This window comes from Henckelia pumila, unplaced genomic scaffold (genome assembly GCF_033568475.1).
Source record: "Henckelia pumila isolate YLH828 unplaced genomic scaffold, ASM3356847v2 CTG_494:::fragment_2:::debris, whole genome shotgun sequence".
Taxonomy (NCBI): Eukaryota; Viridiplantae; Streptophyta; class Magnoliopsida; order Lamiales; family Gesneriaceae; genus Henckelia; species Henckelia pumila.
Genome location: NW_027331847.1, coordinates 25,126 through 49,641, shown reverse-complemented (window position 1 = coordinate 49,641; position 24,516 = coordinate 25,126). Strand labels below are relative to the sequence as shown.

Below are 24,516 nucleotides of genomic sequence, written 5' to 3'. Positions count from 1 at the left end.
TCATATGAATATTCGGGTGTAAGTAACAACAAATCCACATTTATTCTTATATGTATATAGGATGTATGATTTTCTTTTTGAATCTCATCACTGGTAAGAATAAATATAAACTTCTTACGTTACACACAAATGTCTTTAGTTATTTATTTATTTATTTTGTAAAAAAATATATTTTTTTTATAAAAAAATTATCAGTGTATTCAAAGTTCACAAAGAATATTGGTGTAGTTTTCAAATCAATATTGTAAGAAATTTGGAAAATGGTCCCCAAATAAATATCTTCATGTTAAGGTTACCCATACATTAATGTACACGTCCAAAAAGGCAAGCTAGCTATGTAAATATATCACGGGTTAATCTATGCTACACCGGGAGTATTTCTCCTTTTATTTCAATATCATTAGATCACGTGGGACCCATATATTTTTATGAAAATTGATATATGTCTTGATGATCCAATTGTTGATATTTGATCACATCATGAGGGGAGAAGTACTCAAGATGTAGCATAAAATAATCCATATAATCACCTAGCTAACATTTATATCATGTTTTCTTACATGAAATCTATATGTATTCACGATTGTTTTGGAGTATTGTAATTTGTAAAGGCCCTAATGTAGAATAACAAACTGTGATTCGAAATCGAGTTTTTCTTCTAATTTTCCGTAATGTTATGATTTAGATGCATGCTATCACAATCTACAAGCGTGTTGCTAACTCTTAACAAACAATTATAATTTATGTCATCACATTGAATCCAACTGAAATACATTTAAAATTAACCATTTTCTCAAATATATATGTTTTTTTTTTGTTTTCTCCACGAGAAATTATAGGAAAAATAAAGTTTGCTTAACAAATTTCTATTTCTTCTTATTTGATTCATTAAAAAAAGGGATGACAACATTTTTAATCTTGTTATTTGTATTTTTTTTCACTTTTGGTCATATTAATAATGAATATGTATTTTCAGTCATGTAACTTGCATTTTTTTTTTTCATTTTTAGTCATGTCATGGTGAATTTTCATATGTAGTCTCATAACTTGTATATTATTTTCATTTTTTATCCTCTAAATTGTGTTTTCTTTCGTTTTCGATCTTTGAATGACCGATAAAAAAAATTTAAAATGAAAATTACTACAATTTAAAGGACTACAAATGAAAACAACATACAATTTACAGTACTAAAAATGAGAATTCACCTACGTAGCATGATCAAAAATGAAAAAAAAACATGCAAGTTACAATACTGAAAATAAAAATCCACCGATAACATGATCAAAAGTGAAAAAAAAATGCAAATAATATGACAAATTGTAGTACTCTCATAACTTGTATATTGTTTTCATTTTTTATCCTTTAAACTGTATTTTCTTTCGTTTTCGATCTTTGAATAACCGATAAAAAAATTTAAAATGAAAATAACTACGATTTAAAAGACTACAAATGAAAACAACATACAAGTTACAGTACTAAAAATGAAAATTCACCGTACGTAGCATGATCAAAAATAGAAAAAAAAAATGCAAGTTACAGTATCGAAAATAAAAATCCACCGATAACAGGATAAAAAGTGAAAAAAAAGCAAATAACAAGACAAAAAAATTCAGTTCTTCCTTCACAAAATATTACACCTAAAACTGGATCAGATATTCGTAAAAGTAAAATCTATATAATCGAGACTAAAGTAATGCTTGGGAGAGCTTTTAGAAAGCACTACTTCTCAGATTTTTCTTAACAAAATTTTGAAATTTTATAAAATTTTGTTAAGAAAAAACTTTCAAACACTATCTAAAAACGTATAGTATATATATATCAAACCACCAAAAGTGCAGTATGTATGTATATGACTGATAGGTCCAAAGAAGTGAAGACTTTGGTGTGAGAATGCAATAATGAGTGCATTTCCTAACCTACCACTATCGCTACTTGCAACTCCCATCCACTTCTTCGTCACACCCATACTAATAAATGCCATCTTTCCAACCTTCATTCATTTCTCATTCATATACTCATTTCTCTCCCTCTCTTTCTTTGCACAAACAAATCCAAACATCATGAAACTCGCATTTCTGATACTTTTCTTGCTCGTTTCAGCCACCATCTCCTTCGCCATCCGCCCCAACGATGACAACGGGATGGGGGGCTTCCCAGGTTTTGCCGGCGGAGGCTTCAACATACCGGGTTTACCGCCAGGTTTTGCCGGCGGAGGCTTCGGTGGCGGGTACGGAGGACCCAAGGGAGGGTACGCAAAAGGCGGCGTCATAAGGCCGACTGTCGTGTGTAAAGACAAAGGGCCGTGTTACAAGAAGAAGTTGACGTGCCCGGCCAAGTGTTTCACCTCCTACAGCCACGCCGGGAAGGGGTACGGCGGCGGAGGAGGCGGCGGCGGATGCACTATCGATTGCAAGGATAAATGTGTTGCTTATTGCTAGCTCCCTAGCTAGCTGAGCAATTAATGGAGTGCTGTGTCTTTGTGTATCGTATGCACTCCTCGTTTCTACGTATAATAAATACATATATATATATATATAATATATGGTATGTGAAATGTGATTCCACGGTAACAATGTTTGCTTTGTGAGTGTTTTTCTGAATGAAGTTTTATATACTATGTAGCAGCATTGATATTATAATTTTTTATGTGCTAATGGATTGACTTGAAGATTATTAATTTATTATTGCATGTGCGGCTTAATTGTGTTTTGCAAATTTTGAGGTTTAAGGTGGCGGCATGGTTATATTACACTTGTGCATCATAAAAGTTGGCCTAACTTGGGACAATGATGTGATCATCCAAATCGATATATCACTACATAGATAAATATGATTGCGTTTGGATCGATGAATTTGATTTCGAGGAGGGTTTTATTTGAAAAATGATTTGATGAATATGTTTCAAATGACATCTTCCTTGGGCGTCTTTGAAATTCGTCTTGTTACTATTGAAGTTGCGCAACTGGATTTGAAATCCATTATCGTTCATCCAAAAGTCACAAGAACTTGACAAATCTATTGATCCAAACTGATGACTTTCACTTTACTGATCTATTTGGTTGCTTGGATGAATTTATAACGGTGAATTTAAAATCTGTTTATTTGTTAATTGATGTATGTATAATGATAATAGTCATGGATTTGAAACACATACAAGATGAATGTAATTTATGACATGAAAATAAACCATATTATCGATACATAAAACTCCTGTGGAAAAAAAATTATTCCTCCATCTCCTTTTTATCTTGGCTACCCATGATATTCTTCAATTGTGATTTAATGATGGCCAATTGAGTAACGTTAAATAAGAAACAAATTGGGGTGTCCTATGCTCTTGACTATGCATTGGCCATGAGATCCACACAAATGTATGGCCTCATTCCCATGAATGATAGATGCTACATCAAGTGAAAATCACCCGGTATAGCATTAGCATAGCCACCCCTCAACAAATTATATATCGTAACGAAACGTGACATGATAACAACGATATATTACATAACAGCTAGCCCAATATGGCTCCAAAGGTATACAAATTCTATCATGTTTCTAGGCCTTCCCTCAAATCATCTATCTCACAAAACAAGTAAACCTGAATGAAACTATTACAAAATAATGAACAAACACCTGTACCTCATCCCACGTACAATACCGTATGGGGGCCACTAATTCAGAAGTTAGATGGCTGCTCTCAAAGCTCCCCTAGCAGCCTCGCGCTTCATCTCTGCTGCTTTGCCGCTGCCTCTGAAGTACATGTATACTTGCTGCACGTACACGAGAACCAACCGTCAACATAAAAACCACACATAGGCAGAATTTCTTGGTGTATGGATTGGATTTGTGTTAGAAAATATATTGTGTGGAGAAAAAATAGTCAGACCTGAATAACCCAGAGGCTAAGAAGCGACTCGAGGCAGAACAGTCCGAACCCAATAAAGTAGAAAACCTGGGAAGCAATGCACAATTTTAGTGTACCTCCAAATTTGGTTACTCGACGGGAAAGCAGATGATTAGCAGGATTAGTTTCTTGACAATAACATGCCACCAAATATAAGGTCATGAGGAGGTACATATATATATATATGACTTACCCCGACTATGGCATGTTTGCCTATGATATCTACGGCTGGCAGGATGCCTCTGTAAAACCACCATCTATAATCAGATCAAAAGACAAATAACGAAAAACCGATAATTGCTATTGGCAAATGGCCTTAGATGTAGCCGAGAGAAATACTTAACAAGAGCCGAAACTATTGAAGAACAAGATTAAACGAGCCAAAAGTGCAGAAACTCTAAGAAATATGAAACATAATGATTGGCATGACATAATGTAAGCTAAGTGAATAAAGAATATCTGGCATAAATGAAGAAACCAATTAGGTGTGACAAAGTTGAAAAGAAGACTCACGCCAGTGATTTGCCTTTGAAAACTACAGGAGGCGCAACCGCGGCAAATATACAGAAGCCAATGTGAAGCTGTAGAGGCATGAGATACAAATTGGGAGTGATTGAATTGCATATATGTATATGTATTGATGACCATTTGTTTAGAAAACTTACCAAGTAAAACAAGAAAAACCAGCTAAACTTCATGGCACTTTCAGTCCTGCAATATAGATTAATTTGAGTTAAATTATCTGAAGATAGACAACAGCTGATCTATGTAACTAATTACAATTTTGAGCACCCCATTAAATAAAATATCAGCCTTCCACGTAGATTAATTACAAAATATTTTTTCTGAAAGTTAACCTGCTACAACCTTCTGAATATCAAGTGGTCCATAAGAAATTATGCACAAGTATAAATGCAACAATACATTTGGTCTTGCAAAAAGATAGAAGCACTTACCTAAAAGCACGGTAAAGTGGGCGATACCATAACACATAGGCTCCTGGAACCCCAGATATGAAGTAGATAACAGCAAGAAACCAAATCTTTGGATCTGGAGGACAGGATTATGAATGTAAGGTCAAAACCACTTATCAGCAATGATAACAAATGATACATACAGAATACCAACCTCCCAATTTAATCCACGCGGCAGTCACGGCAATGAGATTCCAGAAAAGGGTAAATGTGAGTCCTGATAATCATCGGTACATGCAAAATTAGTAGCATACTTGGATAATCTCCATCAAGCCATCAAAGGCAGGCCAGTACAGTGTTGCAGCTCTAACATCGAGTATCATGTATCATTTCGCATACTAGAGACTACAATTCCTAAATCTCCATGTAGTATAATGTGCAAAATTAACTGTTTATGATAATAGAGAACGCATTAAATTGTGCCAAGAGCTTGAACAGCTGGCCACCCCCAAAAAATGAAGTTATAATCAATGCTTCACGCATGAATAGCTTTCTAACTCAGCAATTAATATGGTCTTCGCCAGTATATAAAAATGATCTGCCAACTCCAGTTGGATCTAAATTGGAAGATCGTTGGTCTCAATTCAAAAGGTCCCAATAAATAACTAACCACGGGTTTAACTCAGGCAGAAATGTCTAGAAATGATAAAAAGCAGACACTGATACTGCAGGATTCAAATAGTAAATAGCCTGGGTAACAGAAAAATCACATAACTTCCATAACAATAACAGCCAGTTTTACATACCTAACAAGGTTGTAAATGCAACGTATTGCAGTTTCTGCAAATGAATTGGTATTTCATTTGCAATGTCATGATGTATAATGGGAAAAAATGGAGGCCAATTTTTATCCTCAAGCACAATACCAGCTGCAAAGAAAACAAAAATAGGATAATAATTCTCTCGACTTTAAAAAAGCCTCTAGGAATAACTAGACAGTGAATGCATACTTTCTAAAAACTGAGAAAACAATTCATTAAGAATAGAACAAAGTACCTCGTGCAGCAGCCTCTTCTCTTCGCCTAATTTCCTGCAAGCATCAATAAGTTAATAACACACATTAAAGAGGGTTGGATTCAGATTGGTTTCGAAGGAGGGTGTGGGTGTGGTGGTGGAGGAGGAGGAGGCTATGTAATATACTGAACAAACTCTACACTGCATCCCCGAAGAACCCATTCCCATCGTCCCAACCGCAACACCGTGAATTGACAAATTAGGAACAAGATGATAACACGGTACCAAAAACAGGGCATATGGACAATGCAAGTTATTGTTATCGTATAAGATACTATATATTACGGACGAGCCTCTAGGGGCTCAAATTTGGTTTCTTGGCGAGTCACTTTATTTAACGATAGAAATGCCACTATATTTTTTATAGCTTACAATTTCTTTTTCATGGAAAAGTCACTTTATTCATGATCCTAATAGGTTTTATCGTCTACGACACCCAATTGATGGCATAGTTTAACTTGAATTTCAATTATATGTGTGCAGTGTGCGTGCGTGGGTATGCACAGGGGATGAACATTAAAAAGGAGTATTGCTGATTTGTGTATGTCATTAAAGATAACAAGAGCTGTAATACAGAAGTAACTGATAAATTCACTGTATATCAGAGAGTTCGGAGTAGATTCACAGAAAATCATGCACTTGGTTCAAGAGTAAGCATTGTTGGTACCTGTTCCCTCCTTTTCAACTCAGCTTCCTTCGCCTGTAGCTCTCTCTCTTTCATTTTCAAATCCTGCAATTGAGATTTTCCTTTATCAAAAGACTGATCAAACCAATTTAAGAAACAAACAAGACAACTTTAGCATTGCAATGAAAACTACCGAAGCACTATCAAGAGGAATTTCAAATGGAGCTGTAGGATTGTAGAAATCAGCAGGTTCTGGAGGAAGGGGTGAAAGCCTTGAGTTTGTGACAGGAGGGACGCTCCCAGCAGTCTGAAAATATAGAACATCATTACTGTGAGAAGACTGCAAAAATGCTATGCAAACTGCACATGCATTAAGTTATAAAGGTGACACTGACAACAGAAACAAGTAAGCATAAGGCTTGAATAAAAGATAATCTCGAGAAACAAAACAGCGTCAAACTGATTTAATGGCACATTGAACTTGAAGCTATGTATAGAAACTAGGAGACCCAGCCGTGGCAATCCCCCAACAACAAAAAAAAAAGAGATTTATCCGCCATCATAGAATCTCCCTAAAATCCATTTGGCCCCCCGACTCAAATCTTGAATTCGCCGGTGCAAACGCATATTGAACTCATAGTCATATGCACGAGTGTAAAGTGGGAATACATCATCAAGGTAAACACGAAAGCATTTATGAGCACGTAAGCAAAATAAAGAAGAACTCACTGTTTTATAAAATGAACCTCCACCAAACCTTGATTGCCCCCCTGCTTTACCTCTAGCCCCTCCATCCTGTATTCATAAAAAAACATTCAGGTTCCATAAAAATGCCTATGCAATTAAACCAACAGCTTAAATCCAATGGATTGACTTCACTGGACTCCAAACAAAGTTAATACTCAAAGCAATAAAATCGATTCTCAAGAAACCCAAAACCCTCAGTTCTTTTACTGAAGAACTCTTTGGTAACTACAAATTCTTCACTTGGACTAGCATGATCAACTCAGTTTTGGTCGCAATTAAAAGAACAAAAAAGTATTTTTGTTCCCACCAAAAATATACAACATCCACACACGAATAATGGTATAGGGACTCACAGAAAAGGGATTAACTTCTTCTTCATCAAACGGGTTGGGATCATAACGGCCGGCCATATTCTTGGTCAATTTTCGCTTCACTATAATCCGCCCGAACAACGCCGGCTAAATAGAGATGCAACAAACTTAGCGTGGAAGCTTGAGGGAGAAGAATTTGATGACAACTACGGATTCGGATGTTGAAAATAGATTATCGAGAGACAGCGGGCGACGTGCTGTGAAATTTAACGACTTTTCCAGCGGACTTTTCTTGAATTCCCTCTCTTGTTTTGTAATTCTCGTTGTTTGTTTATGGTTTTTTATTTTGCAACTATTTTCTCTCGTGATATTTTACCATCACCTTTTTATTAGTTGAATATGAAATTGAAACGAAATGAATTTAAGATAAGAGATAATGTCACGTGTAAACGTGTATTTGCGAGATGAGCGACATGATTTATACATGCAATAAAAAAGTAATGTTTTTTATATGAAAAATGATATTATTGCATAAGTTGAGTTGGATTGAAAATGCATATCTATATATATTGTCTTCAGTCTCGTGAGAATTTATGCAAACAACTTATTATTTCTTCAAAATCATTGATCTTGTGGGTCTCTTTTGGAAACCAGGAGATTTGTTTATATTCATAAGTAAATGGATATGCGAGTTTTAAGGTTAATGAGATGTTATAATAAGGTATCAAATTCGACGCAAGTTCAAGTACGTGAAGTTTATATTTGATACCATACGAAAAAATTTGGACAAAATGATAATTTGTAGATATGACGAGGGTGAGTTTTCACATAGAGTATTTCTAAAATTATGCAATAGAAAAAATATATTAGTCGAAATTGGGAAGTCACAATATAGGCTTTGAAAAGCCTTCTTAAATATGCAATACAAATTATCACTATTATGATGGGTCAAATGTCACCTTGACTTTCATAATTTTTTCAATTTTTTTATTTTATTAAAGTTGAGGTATTAGTATGTTGGTATGATAAATTATTTTATTTTTATATTTTAATATATATTTAAAACCAAAATACTATTTAATTTTGTCCAATGATAACTATTAATTAACGAAAATGCCACTTTTATAAAATTAATTTATTTATATACAACAAATACTTTTTAAAATTATTCTTTACCTTTATTTTTGGTTTTTCAAAAAAAAAACGGATTGGATAAACACGACACGAATACTAGTTTAAACAATTCTCTAGCTTGTCTTGTTATTAGTCGTACGTTGGGAAACTTCCAACAGAGTAGGCTAAGGCTTCCAGAAGAAAACAGATGGTAACCTTTTCACATTGTGCGCCTTGTGGCATTTGGTTGGACTGGATTTCAGGGAAGATTTTAATAATTTCGGTTCACGTTTATATTTATTTTTAACTCAGAATTTCGCACAAAAGTTCCCATAATATTTTAATAGAGAGTAAAAATGTGATTTCAAAGTGTCCGGAGCAGATGAACTAATCAACTATCAAGAGTTCGGTTTCTTCTAACAAAATTTTATGAATGGAACCTATTGCACAAGTAACTAACGTTTATCGTCGTAAAATTTATAGAAAATGTGTATATATAAATTTTACCTTTGCCAAGCGGCCTTGTAAAAATAAAAATTTAATGGGTTTTACAAGCAAACCCCTAGGAAAGGTGCAACTCTAAGCTAAACATTTGGTTATTTATTGTGTTTATGCATGCGTCTCGGGGACGAAGGAAACGGGTCGACCCAGTTTTCGTCTTCCCTGACAGCTTCCTCCCATCTCTCCTTAAATTTTTGAAGTTCTATAGTCGATTGCCTCCGAATCTGCACATTGCAATTCAATGTTCAACTTCAATAATAATAAAGCTAAAATAATTGTTAGCTTACATGCTTTGACAGTATTATCTTCCACAAATCTGTACACAATTTATACAAGTAAGCTGCTTAAATAGTTATATGACGTATATATAATGATTATGGCTGATGATATACAACAAAAACTAGAAGAAGATTTAAAATCATTAAATTTCCTCAAATGCCTCACCTCTAATCTCATGTCGATCCCATGCCGCCTCTAGACAAAGGAGGGAAAAAAAAGCAGGACAGAAAGCAGTGAAATTTGTGTTGGTGAAGTGAACTGTCAAAGGATATGAGATTATAAATTACAATAGATGGTGGATGCGGTGGAAACTATACCTTTGAGCTCTCTTCGGGATTTGAAACCTGAATGGATATCAAGAATTGCAAAAGTCAATTGTTATGATTACAAGTATAACGAAGATTTTCAAGGATTAGTAGGCGCGTAAGCACTCCGTGTGAGATAAGACAAGATTAGGCAACAGATCATGTACGAGCTTATCACCTTCGCTGCAGGTTGACCACCCAATGTTTGTATGCTTTGATGAACTACATATTCACTATCAACTATTCCCACGTTTCTTGTGCGATCACCCTAGAAGTTCCCAACACAAAGATCGCCGTTAAACTCTATCAAGGAGTAAAACCGTTGAGGGTGAATAAAACAAAATTCTAGTTGTCTGGCTAGTAAATAGCATGACAAAAACCCAACCAACCAGTCCTTATAAAGTACTTTTACCTGTGCGCAATACCCGAGTTTCATGTCCATTCCCCATCCATGGACAAGATCATTCTGACAAAACAAAATACTCCGTAAGAAATGGTACAAAAGAATCGAGGAATTGTAGATTAGGATGCCAAATATAAACTAGAGTGACCATAAATTCAATCAAATACCATACACCTAAGGTCTTAAAGCTCGTCAGCACAAGTTTAATGGTAGAAAAGCAATTGCCAAAGCCAATGCCATGACACTGTCGGAAGGTTTCATCGCTGTAAATAATAAACAATCTCCATACTCATATATAGGCTGTATCCAAAAGATCTCTACTTGTCTTTTTCTCTTGTGGCCCTCAGTTACTTTTTTTATAAGAAACATTATTATATTAATTACGGGAAACCTATTAATTACAATAGGCGGACAAGTGATCCATTAACAACAAAAGTCTAAGCATGACCCAACTAATATCAACGACAGACAAAAGCAAAATCTCTTATAAATCTGAGATTGAGACATTCTCAAACTCTACATGAGTTTCGAGAAAATTACAATAGATTTTGCATGTTCAAGCCCACAAGTTTTACATTTGAAACCCACAGCATGAAAGGATTTCTTATAAAAACCGCAGAATTACCTGTATCAAATGCCATGCACAATGCCAAGCCAATCTTGAAAACACGGGAGCCATTCCTTCCACAAACCTGAAATTTAGCAACGTGCTTCGCTAAAAATGGGGAACAACAAGATCTCATAACTTGTTTGAATTGCAAATTGCTCCGGTTGAATCTTTATTTTAACTCTAAAAAATAAAAAAAAATACCTCTCAACTGTTCTTTAAAAATGATACTTGGGAGAACAATTGTTTTAAAAAAAATTCATAAACTTTTTACAAAATTCTTGTCCAATCACATACTTTAGCTTTTTTTCACTTATAAACACTAAAAACATTTTAAAGTATTTGTCCAAACAAAGTTTTACATTTTACCTTCAGAGCATGTCAAAATGTTATGAAAAAGCCACCATCACTTGGATGAAATGGCATAAATCCTCAAAAGGAAAAGGTTATGGAAAAGTTTTAAACCAAATGCAACCTCAAGTTCATCAAGCATTCGTGTCAAAAAAACTTATGCTTTGTAAGGAGCGAGGTAAACACCAATACGAAAATGCTCAAAATATAAAGAGTAAGGTAGAAACCGGATACAAGTCAATATTTGTATGTAGCAAGTGTAAGATGGCTCAAAGGTCAAAAAATAAAAATGAGACCTGAGACAATGAAACAATGAAACATGTTTCTTGAAAAAACAACTTATCAGAATCCATGGACAAAGTGCTGGTAACTTACCCAGTGCATGGTGGACCCTCGCTTTCTTCTGAACAGTTGATACTGCCTCTTACATCATAGACTCTTCTGCTCAAATCAGAACGAACATACTCATATGGAACTAAGAATTCGAATCATGCAAAGTCCACACGTGACTCACCTGTGAAATGTATGCATTCTATTTCTTACTGTGATCCTGTGATGTATACCAGTAGAATTTGGGTCCAAGGCTGGTTGGGATATCTCAAGCCCTTCTGATTTTACAATTTCCAGATATCTGACAAAAAATAAATACTAATCTACTGAAAAAGGATTCCACTAGGACAGAGCAAAACAAAAGCTAAGACCACAAAGAGGTAAACAAAAGTTTCAGAATAATAAATTGTGACAGGATACTTTTATTGAGTACGAAGAAAAGGTTTATCAAAATTGAGATGGAGTGCTCCACTGAGATTTGTTGGCGTTAAAACAATTTTCTTGGGATAAGAGTAAAAAATTGATGAGCATAAATTGAAGGTCATACAGCTTGCAAATTTACCTTCCAGGATGGAAATTGTCCACCCCTAAATCTTCATCCCAGAGGAATAAGTAATCGTAGACAGAAACAACAGAAGGATGTAGAAAACGTTTTGCAAACCACCTGAAATTGGTAAAAGAAATGGTTGATGGAATGCCACATCATGTAAGGAGAGGAAAACACTTTCCTTTTCTTTATCTGTATAAAAATATGAGATGAAATCTGTGTACATCAAAATCAAAAGGTGAATACAATCCTCCATAGTCCATCCGTAGCAACCAGCGGGAGACGTAACACATTATAATCTAAAACACGTGAAGGGGTCAAATGCATAGGCTAGAAATAGGCGGTTGCTTAATTATACCAGTGCAAAAACAAAAAAAAACAAAAAAAAACCTCATAACCGAAAAAAAAAAATGGGATGTTTACCCGGAGAAATCCTCACCTAGACCAAACCACGCTCTCCAGCAACAAAGATAAACTTAAATACTTAATACAATTTGCCATCTTTGTGGTATGCAGATAGAATTCCTTAACTGATAGATGGTTTAGTCACATTTCACGAACAAAAAATGTTCAATTTGCTCAGTAAAGAGACAAGAAAATAGGCAACTAAACACACCCACACACGTATATATTACCATTTTGTTTGGTTATGGGCAACGATATGTATGGCTTCACTACTCCACTCCAGGTCCCACCATCCATCCAAGTTACCATCATAGTGGAACAAAATAATTGTAAAATTTTCTGAAAGAAACTGAATTCAAAAAATTAAGTAATGAATGAAGACATCTAATATAGTAATATAGCATTGAAATAATTATTGCTTCTAAATAATAATAGGCTGTTGCACCTTTTGAACGATGGTATCAACATTCTCCTTCTGTTTAATCCCAACAGGCATTGCCAGCAAATTTTTAGAACTCCGGCGATTGACCTGAAGATTCAGAAGAATCCGTAGGTGGAGTTGATAATTAATTTCAGATCCATCATATATAATTCATCAAACCGCAGGGGTTTCTTGGGAAAAGTCACACGAAGTGAAAAATTAAAGCCATTCCATCAAAATTTGGTCATTACCTTTGACTTGGAACTGCTTGTCGTCCATAGTGGCTTTAATTCCAGGTCTGATCTGTCTTCGACAATGCCTCGAGGCAGACTGTTCAAACCTGAAATAGCTGAACCTGAGTCCTGGAATGATGCATCAGTGATATTGGCAGTTGCAATGAGTCGAAGACCTTTCAAAATAATTAACTACCCATGCCACTACGTAAACTGAATTTGATAGAAAGGGTTAAAAAGTGGTTTAAAAAAAGAGAGACCTCAGTAAGATAATCACCTTTGATGCGTAAAAATTGTGCAAATTTGACTCCATCTAACAAAAGTTAGAAGAACATAATTAGGTTGTCGTCATTTGTCAAGTCAACTTTGTTGAACAAAAAAACTTAGGATATTCTAAGAACTTTCATCTATAACAAATGTCCTATTGATAGCATTTCACATGTCAATCCACATTCATATCAAAGCAACCAATTTCTTAATAAGATTATCAGTTAACATACCTCTGCCTGTTGATACTGATAATTAGTGGTCCTATATATGATGAACAGTGTTAATATGCACACAACTGCCATAAATGGCAGCTGAGCCATCTTTGCTCCACATGCTCCCTGCAATGCCATTCACAAATAATCACGAGAGACGTTACCCCTACTTAAATAATTAGAAGAGTTTTAGGAAACATACCCGGTCAAATAAGAAATGCTGTTTCTTCAACAGCCATCTGGATGATTTGGATGCCTTCATAGGCAACTATGGATTTTGATACTTTCGCATCACAATCTGCAATTAAAGCATTTATATCAAGTCGTATCATCAATAAACATGTGACTTACATCTAAATAACACGTGCTCAAATACGATTATGCATGATAAATTTTTACAGCTATATTTCACACAAAAAATATTTAATAACAATAATTACAAAAGAGACTCAAAAGAAAGGCGTTACAAACGTGAATGATTCATTGAAGAGTTAAAGTGAGTCCAATTCCAATATCTGGTCACATTCTCTGTCCTATAACCCAAACAAAGCACTTAAGTGCCATTCAAACCTTAAGAGTGAATTGAAGTTGAATAGGTGCTCGGTATGTGCCATCGCCTTGTATGCATAATAGTCCATGTGGACTGAAGGAGGTAAAATATATAAGTGTGTTTATAAATTGTTACACAGAGTCCACGTAGAAATTTCAAGCCAATGAATTGGCAAGTAACTTCGTCATTCCAGGCCTTTTAGAGAGTAACAAATGGTGAAAAATGAAAGCTTTAAAAATGCATGCAGATTTTTTTTCCTACGGCATCTAGTTGTCATTTCGTCCAAGATGTAAGTTTTCAGATCAAACAAAAATTTGAATTGGTGTAATAATACCGAACATCCCGCCTAGAACCGGATTTTCAATTTCTTTGACAAAATATTATTAACAAACGACAAGCTTTGCCAGTATCACCATAGAAAACAGACAAGTAGAAGTAAAATTTAAAAAAAAAAACGCTTCTTTTCCACGCTATTAAGCTCCAAGTCAGAAATTACCATTAATTTTCTTCTGTGATTTTTTATATGATTAAACAGCTAAAGTTTTACCAGCAGAAGGAAATAAAGATGAAAAAAAAATATCAAGAGCAAAAAAATATTTTTGCTTCCCAAAAACAACCAAAAACATTTTACAATCTTTAAATTAAGTAAACACCAAAACCATTTAATCCAACAGCGAAAAACAAATAACAAATGATCACAGAAGCCTTGAACGAAGGACAAAAAAAAAACAATCCATCCACCGAGAACGGAATACAAGAAAAACTTCAAAACACGGCTTACTCTGAAACACCAAAAAGAAAAAGAAAAAAACATCAAAAAGAAGAAAGAAAAAGGGTCATCAAATGCAAAAAAAAAAGTATCAAGCAAGTCGCAAAACAAAACGCATACATCGAAACACAGATTCGATCAAACCGCGGCAAACGCGATCAGAATTCGAGCAGAAATCAAGCTCCAGGGATCTCCGGCAGCGGTTCCACCTCTCCTACTACAGAAAACACACATACAAGTGCGGGACTCTGTGCGAAAAAAGGTAGGAGGAATTGAGAGAAAAGAGAGATTGTAGGAAGTGAAAGCGTCTACTGCGGAAGAAAGAAAGAAAGAGTTTGCATAAAAATGGTCAAGAGGCGCATTTGTCTTCTAGTACGCACTGTTCAATAAATTTTTCCGGAAATACGCAATTATTAATTTAATTTTATTGAGAAAAAAAAAAAAAAAAAACACACAATTAATTACCCATCATTAATATATGGGTTAATTGTCAATCACTCCCTAAACTACTTTATAACTTATTTATAAATCCCTACATAAATAAAACTTACTTTCAACTCCCTGGAGAGAGAAATTTTTGTTTTTAAATACCAATTTTACCCTTATCTCTTAAAAAAAAAATGAGAGAATGGATAATAAAAATAAAACTAATCCAAATAGCATATATATAAAAATTCAAATTAAAATCAAAGAACATAAACCATATCATATACATGATTATGTTGATACAGGAGCAAGTATGTGTTTAGGAAGCAAGCATATACTTCCAAATCATTATTGGAAGAAATATGATAAAGGATTAAAAGTTCGAATAGGAGATGGATCAATAATCATGCTTAATACAGTAGCAGAAAAATTAAAAATAGAAATAAAAGAAACAAAATTTGTAATACCCATTATATATCAAATAGAATCAGGAATGGACATTATAATAGGAAATAACTTTTTAAGAGAATATCTTCCCTTTACACAATTTTAAGATCACATAACTTTAAACAAAGGATCATCAATGATTTACATTCCCAAAATACGAACAGCATTTCGCGTAGAAAATGAAGGATTTACAAAGAATTTTCATAAACAAAATACAAATCCAATAGAACTAAAAATAGAAAATATTTTAACTATTAATCCTGAAAAAGAAATCATGAGGAAATTTCATGATATATGTTCTGAAAATCCTCAGGACAAAATTAAGAAAAGAAAACAATTCATTGCTTCAATAAAACTCAAAGACCCTAATATCACAATCCGTGAAGCACCAAGAAGATGTAACATGGATGATGTAAAAATATTTGAAAAAGAAGTTCAAGAATTATTAAAACTTAAGATAATCATCCCTAGTAAAAGTCCACACTCTTCACCAGTCTTTTATGTCAGTAAGAAAAAGATACTGATAAGAAAAGAATGGTAATTGATTATCGAAAGATGAATAAAACAACAATTATGGATGGATATTATATCCCAAATAAGAATGATTTACTATCTTATGTAGGAGAAATGAAATATTTTTTCAGTTTAGATTGTAAATCAGGATTCTGGCAAATTCAACTAGAACCACAAACACAATTACTTACAGCATTCAGTTGTCCAAAAGGACAGTATCAATGGACTGTATTACATTTCGGACTTAAACAAGCACCAGGTATCTTTCAAAGATATATGAATGAATCTTTTAAATCATATATAAATTTTTGTTGTGTTTATATAGATGACATATTAATTTATTCAAAAACACTAGATCAACATTATAAAGATCTCATGACAGTTTTAGATATTTGTCATAAAGATGGAATTATACTTTTTGAAAAGAAAGCACAATTATTCAAAACAAAAATAAATTATTTAGGATTACAAATAGAAGATGAAAAACATTGTTTACAACCGCATATACTTAAGAAAATTCATGATTTTCCTAGTGAAATCAAGGATAAAGATCAATTAAGAAGATTTTTAGGATTATTAACTTATTCTGGAAATTACATTAAGAAACTTGCAGAAATCAGAAAACATCTTCAGGTAAAACTTAAACAGGACTATAAGTGGAAATGGTCGAAAAAAGATATTAATTACATAGACACTATTAAAAAGAAAATAATTAGTAATCTTTCTGAATTATATTTTCCTTCAAATAAAGATATAATAATAATTGAAACAGACGCTTCAGATGAATACTGGGGAGCATGTTTAAAAGCTTATACTGGAGAAAGAAATTTAGAAGAACTTACTAAAACAGCTACTAGAAATAATGAAGAATTATGCAACTATACATCAGAAACTTTTCAAGGTGCACAATTAAATTATCATTCGAATGAAAAAGAATTATTAGCTTTAATATTCACAATTAGAACTTATGAAATTTATCTTATTTCTAAACCATTTTTAGTAAGAACAGATAATATGAATTTAACATATTTCAAAACATGGAAAATATCAAGAAATGCAGGGAGAAATGCAGCAAGGCTAATTAGATGGCAATTGGAATTGAACCATTATCAGTTCGAGATCCAACATGTCAAAGGAACGGATAATTCATTACCCGACGCATTAACCAGAGAACTTCATCCAAACTATACTATCCGTAGTAACGGAATAACAAAGGAGATCCTAAGTGATCCAAAAAATGACTTTGAGTCATCCGAACATGCCTCAGAAAGCATGGAGAATATAAATTGATGAAATGAGATTTATATTCAGAAACATGAATTATTTTATGATTTTCAGTCATCCGAACATGCCTCAGAAAGCATGGGGAATATAAATTAATGAAATGAGATTTATATTCAGAAACATAAATTACTCTTTGAGTAAAATAATCAATTTAAGATTGATTCAATTCTTGCAAAAGAATTTATAAATGCAATGATACGCATAATAAAACTATCCGAATTACTCACGAAAAGAGTTATTTTACTAACCATTATATATATAAATATGTTTTCTTGTGCAGAGTATAATCAAGATGGAGCAACTAAGTCAATTAAAGGAACAATTGATTGAATTGCAGGAAGAAATTCAAATTCTTCAACTAAAAGAAAGGAATTTGAGTAGAAAAATTCAAAGGACAGAAGAAAAGATGATAACTTCATCATCATCATCCTCACCAAGAACACCAATCAAAATGGCAACTCCATTTGACAAAATAATGGAGATAAAAGAGAAACAGTCAGTGGTCACAGCCAACACTGACAAAGAAAAAGAAAAGAAAAAAGAACCGGTGGACACAGCCAGCACCGAGAAAAATAAAAAAGAAGAAAGGACGTTTAAAAGTGCCATTGAAAAGAAAGAAAGAAAGATGGTCAATCTGCGACCACAAAAACCAATTTTTGAAAAAACAAATTTTTCAGAAAAACTCAAGACTGAATTCTTTGAAATACTAAAATATTTGAGAACAGCCAAACCATCTGCAAAATCTTGGCTACAAAATTGTGACACACAGAGCATATCAAGAGCAAGAACACTGCAAGGTGCTCCAGCGCATGAAGTCGCGAGATTCTTTTCAAATGGATTATTAAGTGGATTGGAAGTCAGTCCCAATAATAAAAAAATAGAACTATTTCCATATCAGTTGAGAAATAGTATCATCCAGTTCAAGAAAGCAGTCTTTAAGGACGATCCAGTATTAACATTGAGTATTCACTCAACCCTTCCAGATTGAGATGATAACAAATTCTATCAACCAATAGTATATATTCAATGTCGAAAACAAAAAGACAAGTTCTTATTCGAATGATCAAATGAAGAGAAACCAGTAATGGATATCTCAACACTTTCTGAGATAAGAATAAAGACATTGATTAATATGATCTCAAAGACAGGAAAGATTGATGGAAACTCAAAGGTTAAAATAAATTTTGCAACCAGTAAAATTTTATTAACCACTGGACACAAGGAGACAATCCAAAAGAAAGAACAAGCCATGTTAGCTCAATTCGAAGCTCCAATCTATGAAGCAAGAGTTGACATGAACCAAGAAATTCAACAAATGTTATGTCAAAGACTAAGAACAATGATTTCCACTCACAAATGTGGACATTGCCAACCCATTCAGACAGAAGAATTAGACGTCAAAGAGGACAAACCAGCTGTCAAAGAAGACAAACCAATAAAGAAATGGTCTGAATGCACCAGTGATTCAGAGAGTGACACAATGTAAAAACAAATGAAATCGTGGACCACACCACATGTTAAAGACATCCACTCAGATGTAAAATGAGCTGTTTTTATTATGTAGTGTCGGGTGGTCCCCCTCTTTTCTTTTATTTTTAATTATGAATGCGTTTCTCCACGCCTATAAAAGGATATGTTTTGTGCTGTGAAAGGGGAAGTGAAGTTTGAGTATCTCTCTCTTCTTAAAGTTTCTTACAATCTGGTTCATACAAGACGTATGAAAACTATCAGAAACTAAGAAACATAAAATCAAAAACAAAATAAGCCTTATGGGTAATAACTAAACAAGCAGGGCGTAAGGAGGATAAGGTTGGAAACCAATCATTGAATATTCATGGTTAAGAGTAAACCTAGAGATCCATAGAGCAAGTACCAGTTGATCAAGTGATCGTTAAGGGAAATCAAGGATTTGGCCTCTGCTCAAAACCAAGATTCATTCAAACAAAGTAACCTTCCTAAACCTCATGCAGCCCTTAATTCAAAGAAATAGTCAAAATACATTAATCATGTCATCATCCTTTATAAGAAATGGAAGATTAATAATAAAAAACTGGTTCGAAATAGAAGATGATCATGAATATGATACATTTCGTGAATATCGTTTAAATACTTCTGATTTAACTATATTTGAATCAATTTATCAACTAAAATTTGTATTAATAATTCATGAATGGAACCAAACTAATATGAAAACATTTATCTGTTATAAATGAATCAGATTTGTAAATCCATGAATCAGATCTGTAAATCCATGAATAAGAAAATTCATAAGAATTTGAAGAAAATTCCGCAACCTGGTATCAAAGCTTAAAACTGATTATTAATGCCTGGATTAACTTTAGATATTGAGATTAAAAATTTATTTGATAAAATAATCTTACTAAAAGATTTACGTCAAATAGATCAATTATGAAATAAAATAAAAGATCTCCAAACCTTTTATTTCAAAAATCATAAAAAAGAACATTTTTCAAGCAACTGGAAAATGATAATTCAAATTTCTGAAAACGATGAAATTGAAGACATAACAATATGTTATGAATAAGAACAAACTTTGTTATCGAAATTCGATCAACAAAAACAAAATAATAAAAGTAACAATTTTTACTAAATGAAAAATGTATGAAAATACAAAAATGAATATCTTTAATTTATATTCTCAAAATATAAATTTTGATATAGAAAATTGTGAAAATAATTTGAAACATCTTAAAAATTGTCAATCTTTAATTGATAGTTTCGAAGATTTTCAGAATTTATTAGAACAGATAAATTCAACAAAAAAACTTTTAATAGCCTTAAGAAAATTAAGAAGTTCTATCATCTGTTAAAATGACAGAAGTAACAATTCCAAATCAAAAAAACCTGGTCGATGAATCTGAAGAATCTGAAAAAAACCAAGAATATAATTTGAATATTATATTCAATCAAAGTAAGTTTGCTGAAATACAGAAAACAGAGTTTTCTAATTCAAAAACAAATCTAATAGACCAACCAAGAATACTAAGTAAGATTTCAAATTTTATTAATCTCAGAAAAAATTTAATTTATTATTCGATTCGTACAAAAGAACGATCTTGTAAAATAAATAACGAATCAAGGTCTAATACTCTGAAGTTATTAACAACTCAAGATATTAATATCATCATGGCAAAAGCCAGTGAAAAAAAACGATTTGAACTGAAATATGTTAATAATATCGGAGGAATTGAAATAATAATATCAGCTCACTACCGAGAAGGAATAGATACACCAATTGAAATAACAGTTCGTGACAAAAGAATACGTAATTTCGAGGATTCTATCCTTGGAAAAATTGAAGGAAATTTATGTTACAAAAAGATGAAATTTTGTATTTATCCACAATACAATATATCTCTTTTTGATAAAAACATAAATGACGTTTTAACATTAGATTATTACTTTTATAGAAATAATATTATGTTAATAGGAAACCATCCGATCAATATAAACTATGTTGTCGGTTTAGCAATAAGTAATAATTCTCAAACAGGAATAATTTCAACAAAACCAACTATTTCTGTTGAAAGAATATTTGAAAATATTACAAGAATTGAACACCCTCGAAAAACATTTATTGAAGAAATAAATCCCTATAAAAGATGGAGTTCAGATGACCTCCAAATCACAAAACAGTCTATACCAAGAAGATCATTATCATTTGCTAGAAATGATGAAGATATTCTTGATAAGATTGGAACCATGAATCAAAATATTCTTAAAATTAAACAAGCTATTGTTAATGAGTCAACCTCATCGCAATGACGTCCTTAATAAAATTAAAAAAAGATCTAGGAGATTTAGAAAATAATATTAATAAGATCAATCTATCAATACAAGAATTAGAGAAGAATTTCAAAGAATATATTGATTTAGCAACGACTAGATTAATAATTGAACAAGAAAGACATAGTAATGAAATATTAAACTATCTTAAGGAAGTTCTTCCAATAGATAAAGAAAAAAGAAAAATGGAAGAAGAACCACCATTCAAAATTGAATTATGGTATAGAAATCCTCTTAGTTATGGCAAACATAAGTATGGAGATGTTTAGTGAAACCGACTCATCTGATTTTGAACAAATAGGAGTAAATACAGAAGAATTATATCATTCACATCAGGACTCAGAACAATACAGAGATATGGATATTTCAGAATCAGAATCTGAAGATGATTCTAGACTACGACTAAATCTACGAACGAATGTAGAAGGTAGTGGTGGAAGAGATGATGAAGAATTTAAATATAACAGAGACCAATACTCTGGATCTTATAAAGATGTTAGAGATATTCTTAGAGAATCAAAAACATCAGGATTTGTGAAACAAAATATCTTAGATTTAGGTTGTTCAACAGCCAAAGAAAGAAAATCAAAGATAGATCATTGGACAAATGAACTATCAGTACAAATTCAATTAACACCATTATTAGACAAAAGTGAGAATATTCAAGTTTTAACTCATGGGATGATAAAAATGACACTGGTAGGAGCAGTAAGAACTTGGGCTGAAAACCTAGTAATTACTAATCTACCACAAGGAATGACAGGACATCGATATTTCGAACTATTTGTTGATGTCTTGTACCAAGAATTTTTAGGAGTTTCTAATAATGATGCTAATTTGGTAGCTAAGAATATAGAACAAAATAGAGCAATCTTTATATTAGATAATATTAAATTATGCAATTTATGTTATTTAGAAGAATTTATTTGTGATTATGAAACAAACTATTATCAATTAATAGATGCTGATAAAAAAGAACATTATAAACTAAGTATCTTTAATAAGATACCTAATATACCTATACACAGTAAAAATAAATTCTTAACTAGTCCCTATGCTAAAACTTTAGGAGGAGCTATTAAATTCATCAAAGACATAATAACAAAGAAATGTCATGAAGTAACACTAAATAAAAGAATCTCTAAATCCTACAAACAAAACAATAAACTTTGTTGTGATAAAATGAAATTCACAGTAAAAGAATACGGTTGCAAAACAAATATGTCACACAAATATTTAAAACGACAGAAACAGAATAAATTTAATAATCCTTATAAATCTTTTAATAAGAAATTTATTCCCTATAAAAAAAAAATTAAAAAGAATTTCTTCAGAAAATCTTATAAAAGAAAATTTTATAAAAAGTTTGATAACAAAAAAACACCTTGCCCAAAGGGTAAAAGGAAGAATTGCACATGTTGGTTGTGCAACGAAGAAGGACATTATGCGAATGAATGTCCAAAACGAAACGAAAAAAAAAATAAAATTAAACTTCTTGAAGAAATATATACTATTGGATTCTATCACGTAGAAACAATTGAATTTTCATCCGACGATGAAAATATTTATTATCTTGATGAATCAAGTGAATCAGATTTTGAATCCGATTCCACATTTGATAATTCAAGAAATAATAATGATTAAAATAACGACAATGACATCTTCGGAAAGACAAATATAAGGAGTAAATTGAAAGTTATATTTGATTTAGGGAATTATCTACAAGTTGCCCTTAATATATTTGTATTAATTACTAATCATAATTCGTTAATCGTCATGCATAGTATATACGATTTAAAAAATAATAATTAGTCATCATTTTTAAGAAAAAACCACCTACGTTAGATTCATTTAGTTAATAATAATAATAATAATTAAATGATTTCTTATAAAAATTACTCCAATTAGAAAATCGGATGCTGGAGCTGATATTAGTAAAATATTATTTCCTATCTACAACTTTTTTTAAAAAATCAAATTATACTCTTGTTTGAAAATAAAATGGAATTGTTTACAATTATGAATTACCTTTGTAAGTATGATTGAGCAAAAAGCCAAACCAAACTGATTATACAAAAATATAATTTTTAAAGTATGTATATAATATTTAGTTATATTTTTTTTTGAAACTATATTTAGTTATTCTTACATCATTAGTAGTATGATGAATTGACAATGTATATTTCTTTCATAAATTCTAGGCTTACAGTTATTTAACATGTCTCCTTTTATATTTGTAAACATATACAAGCCCCTCAATTTAGGTTGCAATATACAAAGTTTTAACTTTTAATAGTTAATTTTTTTACCCTACACTTAACTTAGGAAATTTGTGTTTTTAAAAATTTATTCAACATGTAATAAGCTCATAGTCACGTCTCGCTCTACAAAAGTGCTTAACTTGAATTGATATAAGAGTCTATTTATCATAATATAGACACGTTTAAAAATTCTTAGACGAGGTGTCAAAATCATTCATCCTTCGGAACGTGAAGTCCTTATTGCAGTCTTACCTTTCGACTCACAAACACCAATGATTTAAAAGTGATTCTTATACATTCAAAAGATGACTCTCACGCACGTATCATTTCGCCCACCATGCCACTTATTTCTTAGTGTTTATGCTTGTAACCATTTATGGCGTGCTCGGACCCAAACCTGCATAAACTACTATACAAAGAACACTTATAGCAACTACTCCGAAACATCTTCACTATATATATATATATATATATATATATATATATATATATATATATATGTCACGTCCCGGATTCAGGTCCACGCCTGCGCGACTGTACAATGGACCTCTATAACAACTACTTCGTATCCGTCCTCGCTTTTACGAAAATGATTAACCCAAGTTGATATAGAAGTCCATTGTAGTTCATTATAAAGCTTTCATTTTTCCCATGATGTCCTCGTCGCGACTTGACCTTCGATCCACCAGCAGGAAATCTAAAGGTGACTCCTACATGTCAAGAGGTGGCTCTCGTCATGTAGCACTTTGTCCCGCACGTTCAAGAGGTTGCTCACACGCACGTAGCACTTTGTTCGCATAGCACTTCTTTCTCGGGGTTCATGTCCATTATAAAGCTTTTATTTTTCTCAGGTGGGACATAGATCTCACATAATATGTATTTTAATATGGATATACACAATATATAAAA

General features: G+C 32.5%; 3 protein-coding genes across 5 annotated transcripts; 1 reads left to right on the top strand and 2 right to left on the bottom strand.

Moving 5' to 3' along the window:
* Positions 1-1,928: 1,928 nt before the first annotated feature.
* On the top strand, positions 1,929-2,682 carry LOC140872925 (uncharacterized). Its single transcript, XM_073275855.1, has one exon. The coding sequence runs from the start codon at positions 2,062-2,064 to the stop codon at positions 2,437-2,439; it is 378 nt and encodes a 125-aa protein (XP_073131956.1). The 5' UTR covers positions 1,929-2,061; the 3' UTR covers positions 2,440-2,682.
* Positions 2,683-3,375: 693 nt separating this feature from the next.
* LOC140872921 (secretory carrier-associated membrane protein 2-like) lies at positions 3,376-7,924 on the bottom strand. Its single transcript, XM_073275843.1, has 13 exons — positions 7,616-7,924; positions 7,245-7,310; positions 6,709-6,822; positions 6,558-6,620; positions 5,873-5,906; positions 5,623-5,745; positions 5,031-5,093; positions 4,859-4,952; positions 4,568-4,613; positions 4,416-4,483; positions 4,096-4,144; positions 3,885-3,950; positions 3,376-3,768 (listed from the first exon to the last, which is right to left on the bottom strand). The coding sequence occupies exons 1-13, from the start codon at positions 7,670-7,672 to the stop codon at positions 3,682-3,684; spliced, it is 930 nt and encodes a 309-aa protein (XP_073131944.1). The 5' UTR covers positions 7,673-7,924; the 3' UTR covers positions 3,376-3,681.
* Positions 7,925-9,092: 1,168 nt separating this feature from the next.
* LOC140872923 (uncharacterized) lies at positions 9,093-15,198 on the bottom strand. 3 transcript variants are annotated; one of them, XM_073275852.1, is made up of 16 exons: positions 14,990-15,198; positions 13,753-13,848; positions 13,569-13,676; positions 13,346-13,381; positions 13,087-13,197; positions 12,860-12,943; positions 12,645-12,763; positions 12,025-12,126; positions 11,647-11,763; positions 11,508-11,570; positions 10,800-10,866; positions 10,184-10,237; positions 9,950-10,039; positions 9,784-9,810; positions 9,632-9,661; positions 9,093-9,411 (listed from the first exon to the last, which is right to left on the bottom strand). In XM_073275852.1, exons 2-16 carry the CDS (start codon positions 13,810-13,812, stop codon positions 9,283-9,285), a joined length of 1,197 nt encoding a protein of 398 aa, XP_073131953.1. In that variant the 5' UTR covers positions 13,813-13,848; positions 14,990-15,198; the 3' UTR covers positions 9,093-9,282. The 3 variants fall into 3 exon arrangements, with proteins under 3 accessions (XP_073131953.1, XP_073131954.1, XP_073131952.1); XM_073275851.1 differs by having other exon boundaries at positions 9,094-9,411; positions 11,508-11,573; positions 14,990-15,197; XM_073275853.1 differs by lacking the exon at positions 13,346-13,381 and having other exon boundaries at positions 11,508-11,573; positions 14,990-15,197.
* Between the last annotated feature and the right edge of the window lie 9,318 nt (positions 15,199-24,516).

What these genes read in the sequence shown, in the direction of transcription:
- LOC140872921 (XM_073275843.1), bottom strand. Translation starts at nt 7,672, where the DNA reads ATGGCCGGCCGTTATGATCCCAACCCGTTTGATGAAGAAGAAGTTAAT. An exon ending in AGAAGAGGCTGCTGCACGAG is followed by an intron (nt 5,746 to 5,872) that starts GTACTTTGTTCT and finishes TTTTCTTTGCAG; the next exon opens with CTGGTATTGTGCTTGAGGAT. An exon ending in TGCATTTACAACCTTGTTAG is followed by an intron (nt 5,094 to 5,622) that starts GTATGTAAAACT and finishes GATGATTATCAG; the next exon opens with GACTCACATTTACCCTTTTC.
- LOC140872925 (XM_073275855.1), top strand. Translation starts at nt 2,062, where the DNA reads ATGAAACTCGCATTTCTGATACTTTTCTTGCTCGTTTCAGCCACCATC.
- LOC140872923 (XM_073275851.1), bottom strand. Translation starts at nt 13,812, where the DNA reads ATGAAGGCATCCAAATCATCCAGATGGCTGTTGAAGAAACAGCATTTC. An exon ending in GACAATTTCCATCCTGGAAG is followed by an intron (nt 11,764 to 12,024) that starts GTAAATTTGCAA and finishes ATTTTTTGTCAG; the next exon opens with ATATCTGGAAATTGTAAAAT. An exon ending in GTGGTCAACCTGCAGCGAAG is followed by an intron (nt 9,811 to 9,949) that starts GTGATAAGCTCG and finishes ATATCCATTCAG; the next exon opens with GTTTCAAATCCCGAAGAGAG.